The sequence below is a fragment of the Cherax quadricarinatus genome, unplaced genomic scaffold (assembly GCF_038502225.1).
Source record: "Cherax quadricarinatus isolate ZL_2023a unplaced genomic scaffold, ASM3850222v1 Contig76, whole genome shotgun sequence".
Classification (NCBI taxonomy): domain Eukaryota; kingdom Metazoa; phylum Arthropoda; class Malacostraca; order Decapoda; family Parastacidae; genus Cherax; species Cherax quadricarinatus.
The window spans coordinates 372712-396980 of NW_027195102.1; the positions used below are offsets into that span (position 1 = coordinate 372712).

Below are 24269 nucleotides of genomic sequence, written 5' to 3' on the forward strand. Positions count from 1 at the left end.
ACGTGTTAGTCTCATGTGTCCAGTATAGTCATGTGTTAGTCTCATGTGTCCAGTATAGTCATGTGTTAGTCTCATGTGTCCAGTATAGTCAGTCATGTGTTAGTCTCATGTGTCCAGTATAGTCATGTGTTAGTCTCATGTGTCCAGTATAGTCATGTGTTAGTCTCATGTGTCCAGTATAGTCATGTGTTAGTCTCATGTGTCCAGTATAGTCACGTGTTAGTCTCATGTGTCCAGTATAGTCATGTGTTAGTCTCATGTGTCCAGTATAGTCATGTGTTAGTCTCATGTGTCCAGTATAGTCATGTGTTAGTCTCATGTGCCCAGTATAGTCACGTGTTAGTCTCATGTGTCCAGTATAGTCACGTGTTAGTCTCATGTGTCCAGTATAGTCATGTGTTAGTCTCATGTGTCCAGTATAGTCATGTGTTAGTCTCATGTGTCCAGTATAGTCATGTGTTAGTCTCATGTGTCCAGTATAGTCACGTGTTAGTCTCATGTGTCCAGTATAGTCATGTGTTAGTCTCATGTGTCCAGTATAGTCATGTGTTAGTCTCATGTGTCCAGTATAGTCACGTGTTAGTCTCATGTGTCCAGTATAGTCATGTGTTAGTCTCATGTGTCCAGTATAGTCATGTGTTAGTCTCATGTGTCCAGTTATAGTCATGTGTTAGTCTCCTGTGTCCAGTATAGTCACGTGTTAGTCTCATGTGTCCAGTATAGTCATGTGTTAGTCTCACGTGTCCAGTATAGTCATGTGTTAGTCTCATGTGTCCCATGTGTATCATGTGTCAGTATAGTGTGTTAGTCTCATGTGTCCAGTATAGTCATGTGTTAGTCTCATGTGCCCAGTATAGTCATGTGTTAGTCTCATGTGTGTCCAGTATAGTCCACGTGTTAGTCTCATCCAGTATAGTATAGTAGTCCAGTATCATGTGTCCAGTATAGTGTTAGTCTCATGTGTCCAGTATAGTCATGAGTTAGTCTCATGTGTCCAGTATAGTCAGTCATGTGTTAGTCTCATGTGTCCAGTATAGTCATGTGTTAGTCTCATGTGTCCAGTATAGTCATGTGTTAGTCTCATGTGTCCAGTATAGTCATGTGTTAGTCTCATGTGTCCAGTATAGTCACGTGTTAGTCTCATGTGTCCAGTATAGTCATGTGTTAGTCTCATGTGTCCAGTATAGTCATGTGTTAGTCTCATGTGTCCAGTATAGTCATGTGTTAGTCTCATGTGTCCAGTATAGTCACGTGTTAGTCTCATGTGTCCAGTATAGTCACGTGTTAGTCTCATGTGTCCAGTATAGTCATGTGTTAGTCTCATGTGTCCAGTATAGTCATGTGTTAGTCTCATGTGTCCAGTATAGTCATGTGTTAGTCTCATGTGTCCAGTATAGTCATGTGTTAGTCTCATGTGTCCAGTATAGTCATGTGTTAGTCTCATGTGTCCAGTATAGTCACGTGTTAGTCTCATGTGTCCAGTATAGTCATGTGTTAGTCTCATGTGTCCAGTATAGTCATGTGTTAGTCTCATGTGTCCAGTATAGTCATGTGTTAGTCTCATGTGTCCAGTATAGTCATGTGTTAGTCTCATGTGTCCAGTATAGTCATGTGTTAGTCTCATGTGTCCAGTATAGTCATGTGTTAGTCTCATGTGTCCAGTATAGTCATGTGTTAGTCTCATGTGTCCAGTATAGTCATAGTCACGTGTTAGTCTCATGTGTCCCAGTATAGTCACATGTGTTAGTCTCATGTGTCCAGTATAGTCATGTGTTAGTCTCATGTGTCCAGTATAGTCATGTGTTAGTCTCATGTGTCCAGTCAGTCACGTGTTAGTCTCATGTGTCCAGTATAGTCAGTTAGTCTCAGTCCAGTATAGTCATGTGTGTTAGTCTCATGTGTCCAGTATAGTCATGTGTTAGTCTCATGTGTCCAGTATAGTCATGTGTTAGTCTCATGTGTCCAGTATAGTCATGTGTTAGTCTCATGTGTCCAGTATAGTCATGTGTTAGTCTCATGTGTCCAGTATAGTCATGTGTTAGTCTCATGTGTCCAGTATAGTCACGTGTTAGTCTCATGTGTCCAGTATAGTCATGTGTTAGTCTCATGTGTCCAGTATAGTCATGTGTTAGTCTCATGTGTCCAGTATAGTCACGTGTTAGTCTCATGTGTCCAGTATAGTCATGTGTCCAGTATAGTCATGTGTTAGTCTCATGTGTCCAGTATAGTCATGTGTTAGTCTCATGTGTCCAGTATAGTCATGTGTTAGTCTCATGTGTCCAGTATAGTCACGTGTTAGTCTCATGTGTCCAGTATAGTCATGTGTTAGTCTCATGTGTCCAGTATAGTCATGTGTTAGTCTCATGTGTCCAGTATAGTCACGTGTTAGTCTCATGTGTCCAGTATAGTCATGTGTTAGTCTCATGTGTCCAGTATAGTCATGTGTTAGTCTCATGTGTCCAGTATAGTCATGTGTTAGTCTCATGTGTCCAGTATAGTCACGTGTTAGTCTCATGTGTCCAGTATAGTCATGTGTTAGTCTCATGTGTCCAGTATAGTCATGTGTTAGTCTCATGTGTCCAGTATAGTCATGTGTTAGTCTCATGTGTCCAGTATAGTCATGTGTTAGTCTCATGTGTCCAGTATAGTCATGTGTTAGTCTCATGTGTCCAGTATAGTCATGTGTGTTAGTCTCATGTGTCCAGTATAGTCATGTGTGTTAGTCTCATGTGTCCTGTATAGTCTCGTGTTAGTCTCATGTGTCCAGTATAGTCATGTGTTAGTCTCATGTGTCCAGTATAGTCATGTGTTAGTCTCATGTGTCCAGTATAGTCATGTGTTAGTCTCATCCAGTATAGTCACGTGTTAGTCTCAGTCCAGTATAGTCACGTTAGTTAGTCATGTGTGTTAGTCTCATGTGTCCAGTATAGTCATGTGTTAGTCTCATGTGTCCAGTATATGTCAGTCACGTGTTAGTCTCATGTGTCCAGTATAGTAACGTGTTAGTCTCATGTGTCCAGTATAGTCAGTCATGTGTTAGTCTCATGTGTCCAGTATAGTCATGTGTAGTCTCATGTGTCCAGTATAGTGTGTTAGTCTCATGTGTCCAGTATAGTCATGTGTTAGTCTCATGTGTCCAGTATAGTCATGTGTTAGTCTCATGTGTCCAGTATAGTCATGTGTTAGTCTCATGTGTCCAGTATAGTCACGTAGTCTATGTGTCCAGTATAGTAGTCTGTGTCCAGTATAGTCATGTGCTAGTCTCATGTGTCCAGTATAGTTACGTGTTAGTCTCATGTGTCCAGTATAGTCATGTGTTAGTCTCATGTGTCCAGTATAGTCATGTGTTAGTCTCATGTGTCCAGTATAGTCATGTGCTAGTCTCATGTGTCCAGTATAGTCATGTGTGTTAGTCTCATGTGTGTCCAGTATAGTCAGTGTGTTAGTCTCATGTGTCCAGTATAGTCATGTGTTAGTCTCATGTGTCCAGTATAGTCATGTGTTAGTCTCATGTGTCCAGTATAGTCATGTGTTAGTCTCATGTGTCCAGTATAGTCATGTGTTAGTCTCATGTGTCAGTATAGTCAGTATAGTCAGTGTGTTAGTCTCATGTGACCAGTATAGTCATGTGTTAGTCTCATGTGTCCAGTATAGTCACGTGTTAGTCTCATGTGTCCAGTATAGTCATGTGTTAGTCTCGTGTGTCCAGTATAGTCATGTGTGTTAGTCTCATGTGTCCAGTATAGTCACGTGTTAGTCTCATGTGTCCAGTATAGTCATGTGTTAGTCTCATGTGTCCAGTATAGTCACGTGTTAGTCTCATGTGTCCAGTATAGTCATGTGTTAGTCTCATGTGTCCAGTATAGTCATGTGTTAGTCTCATGTGTCCAGTATAGTCATGTGTTAGTCTCATGTGTCCAGTATAGTCATGTGTTAGTCTCATGTGTCCAGTATAGTCACGTGTTAGTCTCATGTGTCCAGTATAGTCATGTGTTAGTCTCATGTGTCCAGTATAGTCATGTGTTAGTCTCATGTGTCCAGTATAGTCATGTGTTAGTCTCATGTGTCCAGTATAGTCACGTGTTAGTCTCATGTGTCCAGTATAGTCATGTGTTAGTCTCATGTGTCCAGTATAGTCATGTGTTAGTCTCATGTGTCCAGTCATGTGTTAGTCTCATGTGTCCAGTTAGTCTCATGTGTCCAGTATAGTCATGTGTTAGTCTCATGTGTCCCAGTATAGTCAGTCATGTGTTAGTCTCATGTGTCCAGTATAGTCATGTGTTAGTCTCATGTGTCCAGTATAGTCACGTGTTAGTCTCATGTGTCCAGTATAGTCATGTGTTAGTCTCATGTGTCCAGTATAGTCATGTGTTAGTCTCATGTGTCCAGTATAGTCATGTGTTAGTCTCATGTGTCCAGTATAGTCATGTGTTAGTCTCATGTGTCCAGTATAGTCATGTGTTAGTCTCATGTGTCCAGTATAGTCATGTGTTAGTCTCATGTGTCCAGTATAGTCATGTGTTAGTCTCATGTGTCCAGTATAGTCATGTGTTACTCTCATGTGTAGTCATGTGTTAGTCTCATGTGTCCAGTATAGTCACGTGTTAGTCTCATGTGTGTGTTAGTCTCATGTGTCCAGTATAGTCATGTGTTAGTCTCATGTGTCCAGTATAGTCATGTGTTAGTCTCATGTGTCCCAGTATAGTCATGTGTCCAGTATAGTCACGTGTTAGTCTCATGTGTCCATGTGTATATGTGTCCAGTATAGTCATGTGTTATGTGTTAGTCTCATGTGTCCAGTATAGTCATGTGTTAGTCTCATGTGCCCAGTATAGTCATGTGTTAGTCTCATGTGTCCAGTATAGTCATGTGTTAGTCTCATGTGTCCAGTATAGTCATGTGTTAGTCTCATGTGTCCAGTATAGTCATGTGTTAGTCTCATGTGTCCAGTATAGTCATGTGTTAGTCTCATGTGTCCAGTATAGTCATGTGTTAGTCTCATGTGTCCAGTATAGTCATGTGTTAGTCTCATGTGCCCAGTATAGTCATGTGTTAGTCTCATGTGTCCAGTATAGTCATGTGTTAGTCTCATGTGTCCAGTATAGTCATGTGTTAGTCTCATGTGTCCAGTATAGTCACGTGTTAGTCTCATGTGTCCAGTATAGTCATGTAGTTATGTGTCCTCATGTGTGTCTCATGTGTCCAGTATAGTCATGTGTTAGTCTCATGTGTCCAGTATAGTGTGTTAGTCTCATGTGTCCAGTATAGTCACGTGTTAGTCTCATGTGTCCAGTATAGTCATGTGTTAGTCTCATGTGTCCAGTATAGTCATGTGTTAGTCTCATGTGTCCCAGTATAGTCAGTCATGTGTGTCTAGTCTCATGTGTCCAGTATAGTCATGTGTTAGTCTCATGTGTCCAGTATAGTCATGTGTTAGTCTCATGTGTCCAGTATAGTCATGTGTTAGTCTCATGTGTCCAGTATAGTCATGTGTTAGTCTCATGTGTCCAGTATAGTCATGTGTTAGTCTCATGTGTCCAGTATAGTCATGTGTTAGTCTCATGTGTCCAGTATAGTCGTGTTAGTCTCATGTGTGTTAGTCTCATGTGTCCAGTATAGTCACGTGTTAGTCTCATGTGTCCAGTATAGTCACGTGTTAGTCTCATGTGTCCAGTATAGTCACGTGTTAGTCTCATGTGTCCAGTATAGTCATGTGTTAGTCTCATGTGTCCAGTATAGTCATGTGTTAGTCTCATGTGTCCAGTATAGTCATGTGTTAGTCTCATGTGTCCAGTATAGTCATGTGTTAGTCTCATGTGTCCAGTATAGTCATGTGTTAGTCTCATGTGTCCAGTATAGTCATGTGTTAGTCTCATGTGTCCAGTATAGTCATGTGTTAGTCTCAGTCATGTGTAGTCTCCCAGTATAGTCATGTGTGTTAGTCTCATGTGTCCAGTATAGTCATGTGTTAGTCTCATGTGTCCAGTATAGTCATGTGTTAGTCTCATGTGTCCAGTATAGTCATGTGTTAGTCTCATGTGTCCAGTATAGTCATGTGTTAGTCTCATGTGTCCAGTATAGTCATGTGTTAGTCTCATGTGTCCAGTATAGTCATGTGTTAGTCTCATGTGTCCAGTATAGTCATGTGTTAGTCTCATGTGTCCAGTATAGTCATGTGTTAGTCTCATGTGTCCAGTATAGTCATGTGTTAGTCTCATGTGTCCAGTATAGTCACGTGTTAGTCTCATGTGTCCAGTATAGTCACGTGTTAGTCTCATGTGTCCAGTATAGTCACGTGTTAGTCTCATGTGTCCAGTATAGTCATGTGTTAGTCTCATGTGTCCAGCATACAGTCATGTGAAAACTGTTTCCAACAACCAACAGTGATAAACTGTCAACCAGACACTTGCAAGTTAATTAGAACAGTTTGTTCTTCAGTGACTCTTACCATTGATTATGCCAACACTCAGAAGCATTGTAACACCACTGATTATGCCAACACTCAGAAGCATTGTAACACCACTGATTATGCCAACACTCAGAAGCATTGTAACACCACTGATTATGCCAACACTCAGAAGCATTGTAACACTACTGATTATGCCAACACTCAGAAGCATTGTAACACTACTGATTATGCCAACACTCAGAAGCATTTCAACACTACTGATTATGCCAACACTCAGAAGCATTGTAACACCACTGATTATGCCAACTCTCAGAAGCATTTCAACACTACTGATTATGCCAACACTCAGAAGCATTGTAACACTACTGATTATGCCAACACTCAGAAGCATTGTAACACCACTGATTATGCCAACACTCAGAAGCATTGTAACACTACTGATTATGCCAACACTCAGAAGCATTGTAACACTACTGATTATGCCAACACTCAGAAGCATTGTAACACTACTGATTATGCCAACACTCAGAAGCATTGTAACACTACTGATTATGCCAACACTCAGAAGCATTGTAACACCACTGATTATGCCAACACTCAGAAGCATTGTAACACTACTGATTATGCCAACACTCAGAAGCATTGTAACACTACTGATTATGCCAACACTCAGAAGCATTGTAACACTACTGATTATGCCAACACTCAGAAGCATTCTAACACTACTGATTATGCCAACACTCAGAAGCATTGTAACACTACTGATTATGCCAACACTCAGAAGCATTGTAACACTACTGATTATGCCAACACTCAGAAGCATTGTAACACTACTGATTATGCCAACACTCAGAAGCATTGTAACACTACTGATTATGCCAACACTCAGAAGCATTGTAACACTACTGATTATGCCAACACTCAGAAGCATTGTAACACTACTGATTATGCCAACACTCAGAAGCATTGTAACACTACTGATTATGCCAACACTCAGAAGCATTGTAACACCACTGGTTATGCCAACACTCAGAAGCATTGTAACACCACTGATTATGCCAACACTCAGAAGCATTGTAACACCAATGATTATGCCAACACTCAGAAGCATTCTAACACTACTGATTATGCCAACACTCAGAAGCATTGTAACACTACTGATTATGCCAACACTCAGAAGCATTGTAACACCACTGATTATGCCAACACTCAGAAGCATTCTAACACCACTGATTATGCCAACACTCAGAAGCATTGTAACACCACTGATTATGCCAACACTCAGAAGCATTCTAACACTACTGATTATGCCAACACTCAGAAGCATTGTAACACCACTGATTATGCCAACACTCAGAAGCATTTCAACACTACTGATTATGCCAACACTCAGAAGCATTGTAACACTACTGATTATGCCAACACTCAGAAGCATTGTAACACTACTGATTATGCCAACACTCAGAAGCATTGTAACACTACTGATTATGCCAACACTCAGAAGCATTGTAACACTACTGATTATGCCAACACTCAGAAGCATTGCAACACTACTGATTATGCCAACACTCAGAAGCATTGTAACACTACTGATTATGCCAACACTCAGAAGCATTGCAACACTACTGATTATGCCAACACTCAGAAGCATTGTAACACTACTGATTATGCCAACACTCAGAAGCATTGTAACACTACTGATTATGCCAACACTCAGAAGCATTGTAACACTACTGATTATGCCAACACTCAGAAGCATTGCAACACTACTGATTATGCCAACACTCAGAAGCATTGTAACACCACTGATTATGCCAACACTCAGAAGCATTGTAACACTACTGATTATGCCAACACTCAGAAGCATTGCAACACTACTGATTATGCCAACACTCAGAAGCATTGTAACACTACTGATTATGCCAACACTCAGAAGCATTGTAACACTACTGATTATGCCAACACTCAGAAGCATTGTAACACTACTGATTATGCCAACACTCAGAAGCATTGTAACACTACTGATTATGCCAACACTCAGAAGCATTGCAACACTACTGATTATGCCAACACTCAGAAGCATTGTAACACCACTGATTATGCCAACACTCAGAAGCATTGTAACACCACTGATTATGCCAACACTCAGAAGCATTGCAACACTACTGATTATGCCAACACTCAGAAGCATTGTAACACTACTGATTATGCCAACACTCAGAAGCATTGTAACACCACTGATTATGCCAACACTCAGAAGCATTGCAACACTACTGATTATGCCAACACTCAGAAGCATTGTAACACTACTGATTATGCCAACACTCAGAAGCATTGTAACACTACTGATTATGCCAACACTCAGAAGCATTGCAACACTACTGATTATGCCAACACTCAGAAGCATTGTAACACTACTGATTATGCCAACACTCAGAAGCATTGCAACACTACTGATTATGCCAACACTCAGAAGCATTGTAACACTACTGATTATGCCAACACTCAGAAGCATTGTAACACTACTGATTATGCCAACACTCAGAAGCATTGTAACACTACTGATTATGCCAACACTCAGAAGCATTGTAACACCACTGATTATGTCAACACTCAGAAGCATTGTAACACCACTGATTATGCCAACACTCAGAAGCATTGCAACACTACTGATTATGCCAACACTCAGAAGCATTGTAACACTACTGATTATGCCAACACTCAGAAGCATTGTAACACTACTGATTATGCCAACACTCAGAAGCATTGTAACACTACTGATTATGCCAACACTCAGAAGCATTGTAACACTACTGATTATGCCAACACTCAGAAGCATTGTAACACTACTGATTATGCCAACACTCAGAAGCATTGTAACACTACTGATTATGCCAACACTCAGAAGCATTGCAACACTACTGATTATGCCAACACTCAGAAGCATTGTAACACTACTGATTATGCCAACACTCAGAAGCATTGCAACACTACTGATTATGCCAACACTCAGAAGCATTGTAACACTACTGATTATGCCAACACTCAGAAGCATTGTAACACTACTGATTATGCCAACACTCAGAAGCATTGTAACACTACTGATTATGCCAACACTCAGAAGCATTGTAACACCACTGATTATGTCAACACTCAGAAGCATTGTAACACCACTGATTATGCCAACACTCAGAAGCATTGCAACACTACTGATTATGCCAACACTCAGAAGCATTGTAACACTACTGATTATGCCAACACTCAGAAGCATTGTAACACTACTGATTATGCCAACACTCAGAAGCATTGTAACACTACTGATTATGCCAACACTCAGAAGCATTGTAACACTACTGATTATGCCAACACTCAGAAGCATTGTAACACTACTGATTATGCCAACACTCAGAAGCATTGTAACACTACTGATTATGCCAACACTCAGAAGCATTGTAACACTACTGATTATGCCAACACTCAGAAGCATTGTAACACTACTGATTATGCCAACACTCAGAAGCATTGTAACACTACTGATTATGCCAACACTCAGAAGCATTGTAACACTACTGATTATGCCAACACTCAGAAGCATTGTAACACTACTGATTATGCCAACACTCAGAAGCATTGTAACACTACTGATTATGCCAACACTCAGAAGCATTGTAACACTACTGATTATGCCAACACTCAGAAGCATTGTAACACTACTGATTATGCCAACACTCAGAAGCATTGTAACACTACTGATTATGCCAACACTCAGAAGCATTGTAACACTACTGATTATGCCAACACTCAGAAGCATTGCAACATGCAGGAAAACAGCCGGAACAGCGTCAAACTGTATCAGAAACTGTGACGACTAAACCCATGTAGCGTGCACTCCGTCTAGACATTCATTGCTCTGACCCTTCAATAGGCGAAGTCTTTGTGTATGCTAAACAAGTGACACAGAAAGCTTACTACGATGGATGATTTGATGAGAAAAAAATAAATATTCAATATTTTTAATTCATCTAAAGTGAGTTCAGATGTTCAAGACGGACAAGATGGCTATGTGTAAGAGACCATCAATGTATGCACATAACTTTGGGATGTAGAGCCCACCAAGATCTTCCAGTGTGGGAGGAAAAACTAATTAACACAGTGAACAAAAGACGAGCCAGACTTGTGGAAATTACCATAGATTGATAGATACATTTGAAGGGAGATGTTGATAATGGACGACAATAATTTTATAGGTTGCAGGGTCATAGAAGCAAACAAGAGAAACAATGTGTGTCTCATCGATCTCAGCATCCTGCATATAGATTACTCAGGATGGGAAACACAAGACTTGCACACAGTATCTCTGATAATGGACGAAATCAAATTTAGGAAGTAAAACTTCCCAAGTTGAGAAATGTTCCTGGATCACAAAGTTGAGACTGACCAAGATGATGCTTGGCTCAAGACGAAGAAGAAATCGACTACAGGTGAGCAAGTTAAAACGTGATGTTTTTAAGTGAAGTTAATCTGCTTAAACAAGTGACGAAGCGATCAAGAAATTTAATAGGTTGGCAGGATGAACTAAGGAGTCCATACAGCGGGAATGTGGAAGGGTTAATGATTGGTAGTTGTGTGTAGAAGATATTGCAGGTTTTGAATTCTGAGAAAAAAAGCGAACAAATTGGCCCATGTGGAACATAAATAACTAGGAGGCCAAGTTTATGGTCGATTAATATCATAAAATAGATAACTGAACCCAATGGCAAATTATTGTCAGAAGGAGGAAGAGGTCAAGAATGGCCATGAACGGTGCTGGAAAACCGTCCTCCAGAAATGGAACCACAAACAAAAAACAACGTAGGCAGCGGATATCAGTTGGTCCGCATGCAGTCTATCACAAACCAATGTCGTCGAATTAAGACCCTTATCAGGACTCAGTCCAGACGAATATTTCAGAAGCAGACCATTGAGGTACCATGTACGCCAGCTAAGTGATTCAACGGGTCCAGTACCTTACCTGTACCTCACTCCATCAACCAAAGTAAGATGTTGCACAGCAAAGAACCAGAGCCCCAGAGAGTATACGAGTATACGAGTCACTGTTAGGTCAACGCTCACAGAAACCCTGAGGATCACAGCCGCCTCTGGGTGAGCGGCTGTGATCAATAGAGACACTGTACCAGTCATGGTACAGTATATCTTGATAAATTAGACACATACACAACTCTTGGGAATCTTCATTGAGGAAACGTTTCGCCACACAGTGGCTTCATCAGTCCATACGAAGGAGAAACTTGAAGAACAGGAGGAGAATGAGGTAATCAGTCCCTCAACCTTGAGTCGATGCGTTCAGTTCATCAATCTTGAATAGAATACGGCATATCAGCGGAGAAGCAGCTTATAAACCGTATGGCAGGAGAGGTGCAGCAGTCATAGGTCGTGTCACATTTGTTCAATGTGATGAAGCCACTGTGTGGCGAAACGTTTCCTCAATGAAGATTCCCAAGAGTTGTGTATGTGTCTAATTTATCAACATGTCGGTTCTCTGAACCATTCATCTACAGTATATCTTAATCCTGGTAGTGTATGTCTCAAGCATGGTTGAATATGTCTCAGTTATGGTAAAATATGTCTCAGCTGTAGTCATGTGTATGTCATGGTAGAATATGTCTTAGCAATGGCTTAGTATGTCTTAGCCATGGTAGAGAATGCTTTAGCAATGGTAGAGTATATCTCAACTATACTACCATAGATCATAATCCATGTATAAGTAAATGATGGTTCAGTAATGAAAATGAATGTCTCAGCCATGATAGATAAAGTCATAGAAATGGTAGAGGAAAACTTGATTATGGTGCCTCAGTAAAGGAAAATATCAGAAGATTCCTATCATGTAAAAATAGACACAATTAACTCTAGGGTGGTAGAGATTCGTAACTCTTTCCTCTGCTTAAACATAATCAACTATTCTCCTTCCACAGATCAAACAGAAGTTACAGAACTTCAATGTCAACACTAACAATTTTGACAAAATCAATCAACGTGATTGTATTCGTCGCGGAGACTCTGGCCTCAACATTGACATTGACGAAGATACATTCAAGAATCTCATAAGCGGTGCTTCAGAAAGCTTTCAAACTATTGCTACCCAGGTGGGGGAGATTTTACATTACGCTCAGCACTTTGCATTTCTAAGTATATTAGAATTATTATTCTTAAATTTATTTTTCAATTTAATTGTTGCCAGAATGACTAGCTTCGAATGTTATAAACTAAAATAAAATTAATGTAGGTAGGTTCATCAGTCATTTTATATCAATTTAAGGTAGTATCATCTCAGTGTAGCATCATCTCAGTGTAGCATCATCTCAGTGTGGCATCATCACAGTGTAGCATCATCTCAGTGTGGCATCATCTCAGTGTAGCATCATCACAGTGTAGCATCATCTCAGTGTAGCATCATCTCAGTGTAGCATCATCACAGTATAGCATTATCTCAGTGTAGCATCATCTCTGTGTAGCATCATCTCAGTGTGGCATCATTTCAGTGTAGCATCATCTCAGTGTAGTATCATCTCAGTGTAGCATCATCTCAGTGTAGCATCATCTCAGTGTAGCATCATCTCAGTGTAGCATCATCTCAGAGTAGTATCATCTCAGTGTAGCATCATCTCAGTGTAGCATCATCTCAGTGTAGCATCATCTCAGTGCAGCATCATCTCAGTGTAGCATCATCTCAGTGTAGCATCATCTCAGTGTAGCATCATCTCAGTGTAGCATCATCTCAGTGTAGCAACATCTCAGTGTAGCATCATCTCAGTGTAGCATCATCTCAGTGTAGCATCATCTCAGTGTAGCATCATCTCAGTGTAGCATCATCTCAGTGTAGCATCATCTCAGTGTAGCATCATCTCAGTGTAGCATCATCTCAGTGTAGCATCATCTCAGCGTAGCATCATCTCAGTGTAGCATCATCTCAGTGTAGCAACATCTCAGTGTAGCAACATCTCAGTGTAGTATCATCTCAGTGTAGCAACATCTCAGTGTAGCATCATCTCAGTGTAGCATCATCTCAGTGTAGCAACATCTCAGTGTAGCATCATCTCAGTGTAGCATCATCTCAGTGTAGCATCATCTCAGTGTAGCATCATCTCAGTGTAGCATCATTTCAGCGTAGCATCATCTCAGCGTAGCATCATCTCAGTGTAGCATCATCTCAGTTTAGCATCATCTCAGTGTAGCATCATCTCAGCGTAGCATCATCTCAGTGTAGTATCATCTCAGTGTAGCATCATCTCAGTGTAGCATCATCTCAGTGTAGCAACATCTCAGTGTAGCATCATCTCAGTGTAGCATCATCTCAGTGTAGCATCATCTCAGTGTAGCATCATCTCAGTGTAGCATCATCTCAGTGTAGTATCATCTCAGTGTAGTATCATCTCAGTGTAGTATCATCTCAGCGTAGCATCATCTCAGTGTAGTATCATCTCAGTGTAGCATCATCTCAGTGTAGCATCATCTCAGTGTAGCATCATCTCAGTGTAGCATCATCTCAGTGTAGCATCATCTCAGTGTAGCATCGTCTCAGTGTAGCAACATCTCAGTGTAGCATCATCTCAGTGTAGTATCATCTCAGTGTAGCATCATCTCAGTGTAGTATCATCTCAGTGTAGTATCATCTCAGCGTAGCATCATCTCAGTGTAGTATCATCTCAGTGTAGCATCATCTCAGTGTAGCATCATCTCAGTGTAGCATCATCTCAGTGTAGCATCATCTCAGTGTAGCATCATCTCAGTGTAGCATCGTCTCAGTGTAGCAACATCTCAGTGTAGCATCATCTCAGTGTAGTATCATCTCAGTGTAGCATCATCTCAGTGTAGCATCATCTCAGTGTAGTATCATCTCAGTGTAGTATCATCTCAGTGTAGCATCATCTCAGTGTAGTATCATCTCAGTGCAGCATCATCTCAGTGTAGTATCATCTCAGTGTAGTATCATCTCAGTGTAGCATCATCTGAGTGTAGTATCATCTCAGTATAGTATCATCTCAGTGTAGTATCATCTCAGTGTAGCATCATCTCAGTGTAGCAACATCTCAGTGTAGCATCATCTCAGTGTAGCATCATCTCAGTGTAGCATTATCTCAGTGTAGCATCATCTCAGTGTAGCATCATCTCAGTGTAGCAACATCTCAGTGTAGCATCATCTCAGTGTAGCATCATCTCAGTGTAGCATCATCTCAGGGTAGTATCATCTCAGTGTAGCATCATCTCAGTGTAGCAACATCTCAGTGTAGCATCATCTCAGTGTAGTATCATCTCAGTGTAGTATCATCTCAGTGTAGCATCATCTCAGTGTAGTATCATCTCAGTGTAGTATCATCTCAGTGTAGTATCATCTCAGTGTAGCATCATCTCAGTGTAGTATCATCTCAGTGTAGTATCATCTCAGTGTAGCATCATCTCAGTGTAGCAACATCTCAGTGTAGTATCATCTCAGTGTAGCATCATCTCAGTGTAGCATCATCTCAGTGTAGCAACATCTCAGTGTAGTATCATCTCAGTGTAGCATCATCTCAGTGTAGTATCATCTCAGTGTAGTATCATCTCAGTGTAGTATCATCTCAGTGTAGCATCATCTCAGTGTAGCAACATCTCAGTGTAGCATCATCTCAGTGTAGCATCATCTTAGTGTAGTATTATCTCAGTGTAGCATCATCTCAGTGTAGCATCATCTCAGTGTAGCAACATCTCAGTGTAGCATCATCTCAGTGTAGCATCATCTCAGTGTAGCATTATCTCAGTGTAGCATCATCTCAGTGTAGCATCATCTCAGTGTAGCATCATCTCAGTGTAGTATCATCTCAGTGTAGCATCATCTCAGTGTAGCAACATCTCAGTGTAGCATCATCTCAGTGTAGTATCATCTCAGTGTAGCATCATCTCAGTGTAGCATCAACTCAGTGTAGTATCATCTCAGTGTAGTATCATCTCAGTGTAGTATCATCACAGTGTTGCATCATCTGAGTGTAGCATCATCTCAGTGTAGTATCATCTCAGTGTAGTATCATCTCAGTGTAGCATCATCTCAGTGTAGCAACATCTCAGTGTAGCATCATCTCAGTGTAGCATCATCTTAGTGTAGTATTATCTCAGTGTAGCATCATCTCAGTGTAGCATCATCTCAGTGTAGCAACATCTCAGTGTAGCATCATCTCAGTGTAGCATCATCTCAGTGTAGCATTATCTCAGTGTAGCATCATCTCAGTGTAGCATCATCTCAGTGTAGCATCATCTCAGTGCAGCATCATCTCAGTGTAGCAACATCTCAGTGCAGTATCATCTCAGTGTAGCATCATCTCAGTGTAGCATCATCTCAGTGTAGCAACATCTCAGTGTAGTATCATCTCAGTGTAGCATCATCTCAGTGTAGTATCATCTCAGTGTAGCATCATCTCAGTGTAGCAACATCTCAGTGTAGCATCATCTCAGTGTAGCAACATCTAAGTGTAGTATCATCTCGGTGTAGCATCATCTCAGTGTAGCAACATCTCAGTGTAGCATCATCTCAGTGTAGCATCATCTCAGCATAGCATCATCTCAGTGTAGCATCATCTCAGTGTAGCATCATCTCAGTGTAGCATCATCTCAGTGTAGTATCATCTCAGTGTAGTATCATCTCAGTGTAGCAACATCTCAGTGTAGTATCATCTCAGTGTAGCGTCATCTCAGTGTAGCATCATCTCTGTGTAGCATCATCTCAGTGTAACATCATCTCAGTGTAGTATCATCTCAGTGTAGCATCATCTCAGTGTAGTATCATCTCAGTGTAGCATCATCTTAGTGTAGCAACATCTCAGTGTAGTATCATCTCAGTGTAGTATCATCTCAGTGTAGTATCATCTCAGTGTAGCATCATCTCAGTGTAGCATCATCTCAGTGTAGCAACATCTCAGTGTAGCATCATCTCAGTGTAGCATCATCTCAGTGTAGCATCATCTCAGTGTAGCATCATCTCAGTGTAGTATCATCTCAGTGTAGTATCATCTCAGTGTAGTATCATCTCAGCGTAGCATCATCTCAGTGTAGTATCATCTCAGTGTAGCATCATCTCAGTGTAGCATCATCTCAGTGTAGCATCATCTCAGTGTAGCATCATCTCAGTGTAGCATCATCTCAGTGTAGCATCATCTCAGTGTAGCAACATCTCAGTGTAGCATCATCTCAGTGTAGTATCATCTCAGTGTAGCATCATCTCAGTGTAGCATCATCTCAGTGTAGTATCATCTCAGTGTAGTATCATCTCAGTGTAGCATCATCTCTGTGTAGAATCATCTCTGTGTAGTATCATCTCTGTGTAGTATCATCTCAGTGTAGCATCATCTCAGTGTAGCAACATCTCAGCGTAGCATCATCTCAGTGTAGTATCATCTCAGTGTAGCATCATCTCAGCGTAGCATCGTCTCAGCGTAGCATCATCTCAGTGTAGTATCATCTCAGTGTAGCATCATCTCAGTGTAGCATCATCTCAGTGTAGCAACATCTCAGTGTAGTATCATCTCAGTGTAGCATCATCTCAGTGTAGTATCATCTCAGTGTAGTATCATCTCATTGTAGTATCATCTCAGTGTAGCATCATCTCAGTGTAGTATCATCTCAGTGTAGTATCATCTCAGTGTAGTATCATCTCAGTGTAGCATCATCTCAGTGTAGCAACATCTCAGTGTAGCATCATCTCAGTGTAGCAACATCTCAGTGTAGCATCATCTCAGTGTAGCAACATCTCAGTTTAGCATCATCTCAGTGTAGTATCATCTCAGTGTAGCATCATCTCAGTGTAGCAACATCTCAGTGTAGCATCATCTCAGTGTAGCAACATCTCAGTGTAGCATCATCTCAGTGTAGCAACATCTCAGTGTAGCATCATCTCAGTGTAGTATCATCTCAGTGTAGCAACATCTCAGTGTAGTATCATCTCAGTGTAGCATCATCTCAGTGTAGCATCATCTCAGTGTAGCAACATCTCAGTGTAGTATCATCTCAGTGTAGCATCATCTCAGTGTAGTATCATCTCAGTGTAGCAACATCTCAGTGTAGTATCATCTCAGTGTAGCATCATCTCAGTGTAGTATCATCTCAGTGTAGCAACATCTCAGTGTAGTATCATCTCAGTGTAGTATCATCTCAGTGTAGCAACATCTCAGTGTAGTATCATCTCAGTGTAGCATCATCTCAGTGTAGTATCATCTCATTGTAGTATCATCTCAGTGTAGCATCATCTCAGTGTAGCATCATCTCAGTGTATCATCATCTCAGTGTAGTATCATCTCAGTGTAGTATCATCTCAGTGTAGTATCATCTCAGTTTAGCATCATCTCAGTGTAGCATCATCTCAGTGTAGCATCATCTCAGTGTAGCAACATCTCAGTGTAGCATCATCTAAGTGTAGCAACATCTCAGTGTAGCATCATCTCAGTGTAGTATCATCTCAGTGTAGCAACATCTCAGTGTAGTATCATCTCAGTGTAGCATAATCTCAGTGTAGCATCATCTCAGTGTAGCATCATCTCAGTGTAGTATCATCTCAGTGTAGCAACATCTCAGTGTAGTATCATCTCAGTGTAGTATCATCTCAGTGTAGCAACATCTCAGTGTAGTATCATCTCAGTGTAGTATCATCTCAGTGTAGTATCATCTCAGTGTAGCATCATCACAGTGTAGCATCATCTCAGTGTAGCATCATCTCAGTGTAGCATCATCTCAGTGTAGCAACATCTCAGTGTAGCATCATCTCAGTGTAGCATCATCACAGTGTAGCATCATCTCAGTGTAGCATCATCACAGTGTAGCATCATCTCAGTGTAGCATCATCTCAGTGTAGCATCATCTCAGTGTAGCAACATCTCAGTGTCTTGTAAATCAGTGCAAAGTCATGATGGCAGCTTTGAGGGGACTCGAGCTAGAGTACACCAGAGCCACGCTGGTGCAGTATTCGTCTGTACATACCTGCGTCTGTGGTCACAGTGGGGGGCCTATGCTACCCTTCCTATGGTGTATAGAAATATTTCTAGTTGGATGACTCTTATTAGAGCCAGCTGGCAGAGTGGTTAACACACTGGACACAGTTCTAGGAGTCACCCGCCATGGTTTAAACCCCCACATTTGCCACGTAGGTTAATAATGAAACTTCTAACATCTGAAGTCAGTCATATGACCCATTAAGAAGTTATATTCAAACTAATATTTTGATTTCTTCAATAATAATGAGAAATTAAGAGATACACAGCCCAAATCTTACTCAAAACATCCGCTAAGAAAGAGAAACTGTGAACCCAAACTGATCAGAGAAACCAAAATAATGAAAATAATCATCAACTTGAAGACACTGAGAGGTTGCATTGTCGAGATACCAGAGTTGAAGGATTGAAGGTAGTCGGGCACGACACCAGAAATTATTATATCCACACCAGTATTTCAGTTTTCCCCAGTTTCTATAAAAAAAAAATCGAGATCTTCATACGCCAAATTCAGTTCAGTTTTTTGTATTAAGATTGACCATGTTTTCAACAAGTAATTTAAAACAGAAAGTATATTTAAGTTAGTATGTATAACAAGCACATACTTGGCGATAGTCATGAGGCACATAGGTGTTATAGGCATATAAAAGTACATTATGCAGATATAACCTAGGATATCCTAGGATAACCTAGGATAACCTAGGATAATCTTCTAGAGTCAATCACTGTGACTTATTTCTGATCATGAAATATATTCTCCAGTTATTTCACTTAAACAAGTTAAAGTTTAGACAAAGCTTCCTTTGAGGAAAACAAGTCAGCACTAAAAGTTTGAAGCTTACCAGAAGATGCATTTCCAGTTATTCCTAAGAATCTAAATAAACGCTGCACCTGACACCTTTCATCCATACCATTTGGTCTACCAGTCCAGCAGTTCCCTCTGCATCACACTGCTGACCATCTTTGTTTAAGCAAGTTACATATCATCTACTCATTATACCCATCATCTTATTCTCCCATGTTTAAATTCTTTCACATATAATATGGTCTTCCTGTATGTGGACAATTTTCCCACTACAGAATACAACTGCATCATTATCATATTCTTGACTGTATTTCAGGTTAAGAAACCTTTCATCTCTCATTCACTCTTCCTATGTGCATCTCATATTATGTATTTTCAAACTACTGAATTCCTTATCCTACTTATTAAGTGTTATTATATCAATAACAGTAATGGATTTAAATTAGATAAGTTTAGATTTAGAAAGGACATAGGAAAGTATTGGTTTGGAAATAGGGTAGTTGATGAGTGGAACAGTCTACCTAGTTGGGTTATTGAGGCTAGGACTTTGGGTAGTTTCAAATCTAGGTTGGATAAGTACATGAGTGGGAGGGGTTGGATTTGAGAGGGACTTGCACATCAGAGCTTATTTCTTGGGTGGCATTGAAAATTGAGTTGGGCAAATGTTTTGTTATTGGGATGAATTGTAAAGGACCTGCCTAGTATGGGCCAGCAGGCCTCCTGCAGTGTTCCTCCTTTCTTACAGGACTTCCCTTCATGCCTCAGTAACAATATACCGCTGCTTCTATACTTACTGTTTCTATATTCTATCATTTATTATTAATCATGATGCAGAAGAAACAACTTTGAAGGTACTTTGGATATTTTTCAATTTGTTCCTCCTCTGTATTCTTTTAGTACCTTGAGAATGTATCGTCTGATAGTCTTCACACTTTTAAAACTTATTTATATTACTGAAGAAAAGCGTCGGATTGTTCATGTCTTTAGTTACCAATTACTGAATTTTAATGAATAAATTAAGATACAGATTATACAACAATAACTTGAGGAAACGTAATTGTATTCCAACATTTAGTGTTGATGTATCGTAATAATTTGATTTTTTTAAATACTATGATTATCTTACTTAATTATTCTGTAGTACTTAGGAATTAGTGTATTATAAATATACTTCTGTTGTATTAAACCAAGTATTATCTTTCTTTATTGTGTCTTACCTAACATTATTATTTTATTTTAGTTTTTTTATGCAATCCCCGTTTAACTGTTTATTCAGGAAGTTGAGCTACAGCTCTTTTCAATCTTGAATGTTCTGAGATACACCTGTGAAGCTTCTTGCTGTCAGTGAGTCACAAGAGTCACGAATTAAGTGATATTTGGATATATCTGTCGAGTCTCTTAACAATCATAACAATCTTTAAGTACCTTCCTGATTTTGATTTAATCTAACTTTACGTTTTTATTCCTCTCATAACAGAAAAAGATCTCATTCAATCAGCTTTAAATTTTTAGTGATTTTGTATGATAATTAGTGCAAGATTTTAGTTGTCCCGTGATCAGAGTTGTGGAACTCTCTCTCAGCTTCCTGCAACGCCTCCAGTAATTTACAAAACTCTCTGGTGCTTGATTTAAAACTATCAAAAATGATGCCTTTTAATTAGACGACAGTGGAAAGTGAAAGTCAGTTATAAGAACACAGACAATTTTATGTGAAAAATCGTGTAAAATTTTGATTCCCACTAAGACTATGCATTTGAGTCTACTTCTTCTGAATGGCTTCAACACTTAATGGCTGATGCGGGTTATAGATGAGTGGTAAACAAATAAACTTATTCAGTTACAGGTACAAATACAGTGACATAGATTATCGTACATAGCAGCATATGTGTACATTACCTGGGATAATAAAAAACAAAAGTCAGACAGAGTGACTTATTTCCATTGGAAAATTGAATTATTTATATTTAAATGTGTGTTAGTTAATAAAATAAAAAATCCTCCTCCCTTTCTGTAGCTACATTCATCAGACACCTTTTGGCAGTCTTCTTGAACTGGTTCATGCTATGACTGGCTTTGGCATGTGCGGGCAGTCTGTTCCATTCCTTTATTGCTGTACAATAAAAGGTGTTTGAAGCCTGGCCACTGACTGTGGGTACTACAAAGTTGTGCTCTCTCCCCCTAGTACTATGATTGCTTTGGTTCCCAACCTTGACAAAATTGACAGCAAGATATTCTGGACACTGTTCGTGAGCAATTTTATAAACATGATTTAGCTTCAGTTGTTTTACTCTGTCTTCAACATTCAGCATATCCAACTGCTGTAATTCATCCTGGCCTACATGTTCTCTTGGTCCCAGACCCAGGATAAATCTTACGATTTTATTCTGGGTAATTTGCAGTCTATCTTTCAGCTTTTTTGTCAAGGCAGAGTACCATGAAGAGCAAGCGTAATCCATATGGCATTGTATAAGGGCTAGACATAGGGTCCTGCCAGCCTCAGTAGGTAGACACTGTGCTTGTCTATACAGGAACTTCAGTCTGGCATTCGCTTTCTTTACTACACTGTTCCCTATTAATTCTCCTGACATGCATGGGTCAAAGGGGATTCCCAGATATTTTAATGATGAAACCAAAGTGATGGGCTCCCCATTACACTGGACATTAAAATTATTAACCCTTCTCAGTTTATGTTTCGTGCCAAAGCGAATGGCTTCAGTTTTCTCGAGGTGTAATGATAGTTTGTCTACTAACCATTTGCTGCAGGACTCCAGTTCCAGTGTTAAAACAATATCTTGTGGGTCTTTACCTGACACTAACAGAGCACTGTCATCTGCATACAGTAGGAGTCTGCATTAGACACTGATGGGCATGTCGTTTACATAAACAGGAATAATAAGGAACCCAGAATACTGCCTTTGGGAACCCAATATACTATTCGCAAGGGTTTTGATTCTGTTTTGTTGATTTTGACAATGTGTTTCCTATTGCTAAGATAGGATTTAAACCAGTCTACGAAACCTATGTCAATAGCATGAAGTTTCTTACATAATATATTGTGGCTGACAGTATCAAAGACCTTTTGCAAGTCTATGGTTACTATTTCCTATGAGGTTCCTTATGGACATCTCAGTTCTCATGTAATCCATCAGATTCATTAGAGAGGTGTCTGTTGAGTAAGATCTAAAGCCTGATTGATAACTACGTAGAATATTGTTGTCATTAAGGTACTTAACCACTTGACAGTACACCGTCCTCTCTAGAATTTTTAATGAAATACTGAGTATGCTAACAGTCCTATACTTCCTGACATGAGACCTACAATGTTTCTTAAATTGATGATGATGATGATGATGATAATAATAATAATTATAATAATAATAATAATAATAATAATAATAATAATAATAATAATAATAATAATAATAATATCTTTATTTCTACAATTACATGGTATACAGACCATAGCTGACATCAATAACATACTACTACATGGAAAGCCTCTTGTTATACGAACATTTCGGGCAAATTACGTCAATTTTATCTCAGGATGCAACCCACACCAGTCGACTAACACCCAGGTACCCATTATTACTGATGGGTGAACATGGACAACCGGTGTAAGGAAACACACCCAATGTTTCCTCCCCCTTCACCGGGAATCGAACCCGGACCCTCACTGTGCGAGAGCTTTTACCACCAGTCCACGGGGCAGGAATAACTCTGGCCTCCTTGAACCTCTCCGGTACGGTATTAGTGGTGATAGACAAATTTATTATGTGACCAATAGGGATTGACAATTCAGAGGCGCCATCTGTTAGGAACTTAGACGGGATGTTATCAGGGCCTGTGCTCTTAGTTGGGTTTAACCTGCTTAGTTCTTATTGAATAAAGTCATGAGATACACTTACTAGTTGACAACTGTTTGGGGTTACCCCTTTATTGGTATAGTATGTTTGAAACTTATCAGAGTCTGTGTTAAAGGTATTTGATGCAGCTGGTAGTTTACTTACTAGTGTTGATGCAACAGATGTGTAGTAGGAATTAAAGCAATTTGCCACCTTAGATGTTTCGTGGCATACCTCATTATCGATAATTAGTACTACGTTAGACCTATCTACTGGTTTATGGTTATACCCCAACTGTTTCAGTTGTTGCCAGAGCTTTCTGGGGTTATTCTAGTACTTTTCGATTTTTGAGCAATAGTGTCGTACCTTTACTCCTCTTACAAGCCTCTGCACTCTGTTCTTCACCTATGGAATTCATTGAGCAATATCCTGTCTGTTCGCCTTAAATTTTTTTCTCAACTGGTACCTGAATTTCATATCTAATATCAGTACAGTCAACCAGAGTTCATTCCTTCGTTTAATCTTAAGCTGTTTAACTAGTGTTACAATATCAAGGATATGAGAGAACATTGTTACCTAACCTAACCTGACACCAACATTACTTCAATGTTAATTTACTCTCTATTACAGGTGAGAAACGTTGCTAGAACTGTGGCCAACGTGACCAAACAACTGGGGTCACTATAAGACGTGTCACATGCTACCAGGGCCACTATAATGCTCGATAATGATGCTGAAATATCCAGATAACTTCATTGTAGCTCATTCCTCTGTTGTGCTGTAATTTGTTGCATATTATTACTTAGATTAATATAAGACAAGACAAAATTTCGAGTAATTAAACAATGTTGATGTATACAGAGAAGGAAGAAGTATTTAATTAAAAAAGTTTAATGGAAAGAAAGTTGATGAAAACTGACATAAATAAACCAAAAATATTTGAGAAAATTAACAAAAAAATATAATGAATAAGGAGATTTAGAGTTCATAGACAATAAGAAAATCAAGTAGAGTAAAATAAGGCTGTCACACACACTGGTATTAATAATTTCCGATTATATAATTTGTTTTTTATCAATTATAAGTGATTGAACAATAACCAGAATTTTCATTTTCCTTTTTTACATTATTAGAAAATTGGTTGAAAAATTGGAGTCATTTACACTAAGTGATATAATAAAATACTTTTATGGGAGGAG

General features: G+C 39.6%; 1 protein-coding gene across 1 annotated transcript in view; it reads left to right on the top strand.

Moving 5' to 3' along the window:
* Positions 1–24169, top strand: part of LOC128694588 (apolipoprotein D) — a 137791-nt gene extending 113622 nt beyond the window's left edge. Inside the window, exons 5-6 of the mRNA XM_053784727.2 lie at positions 12385–12555; positions 23701–24169. Of these exons, the coding sequence (XP_053640702.2) occupies positions 12385–12555; positions 23701–23757 (228 nt within the window). The 3' untranslated portion in view covers positions 23758–24169. The remainder of the gene's footprint in view (positions 1–12384; positions 12556–23700) is intronic.
* Positions 24170–24269: the final 100 nt, after the last annotated feature.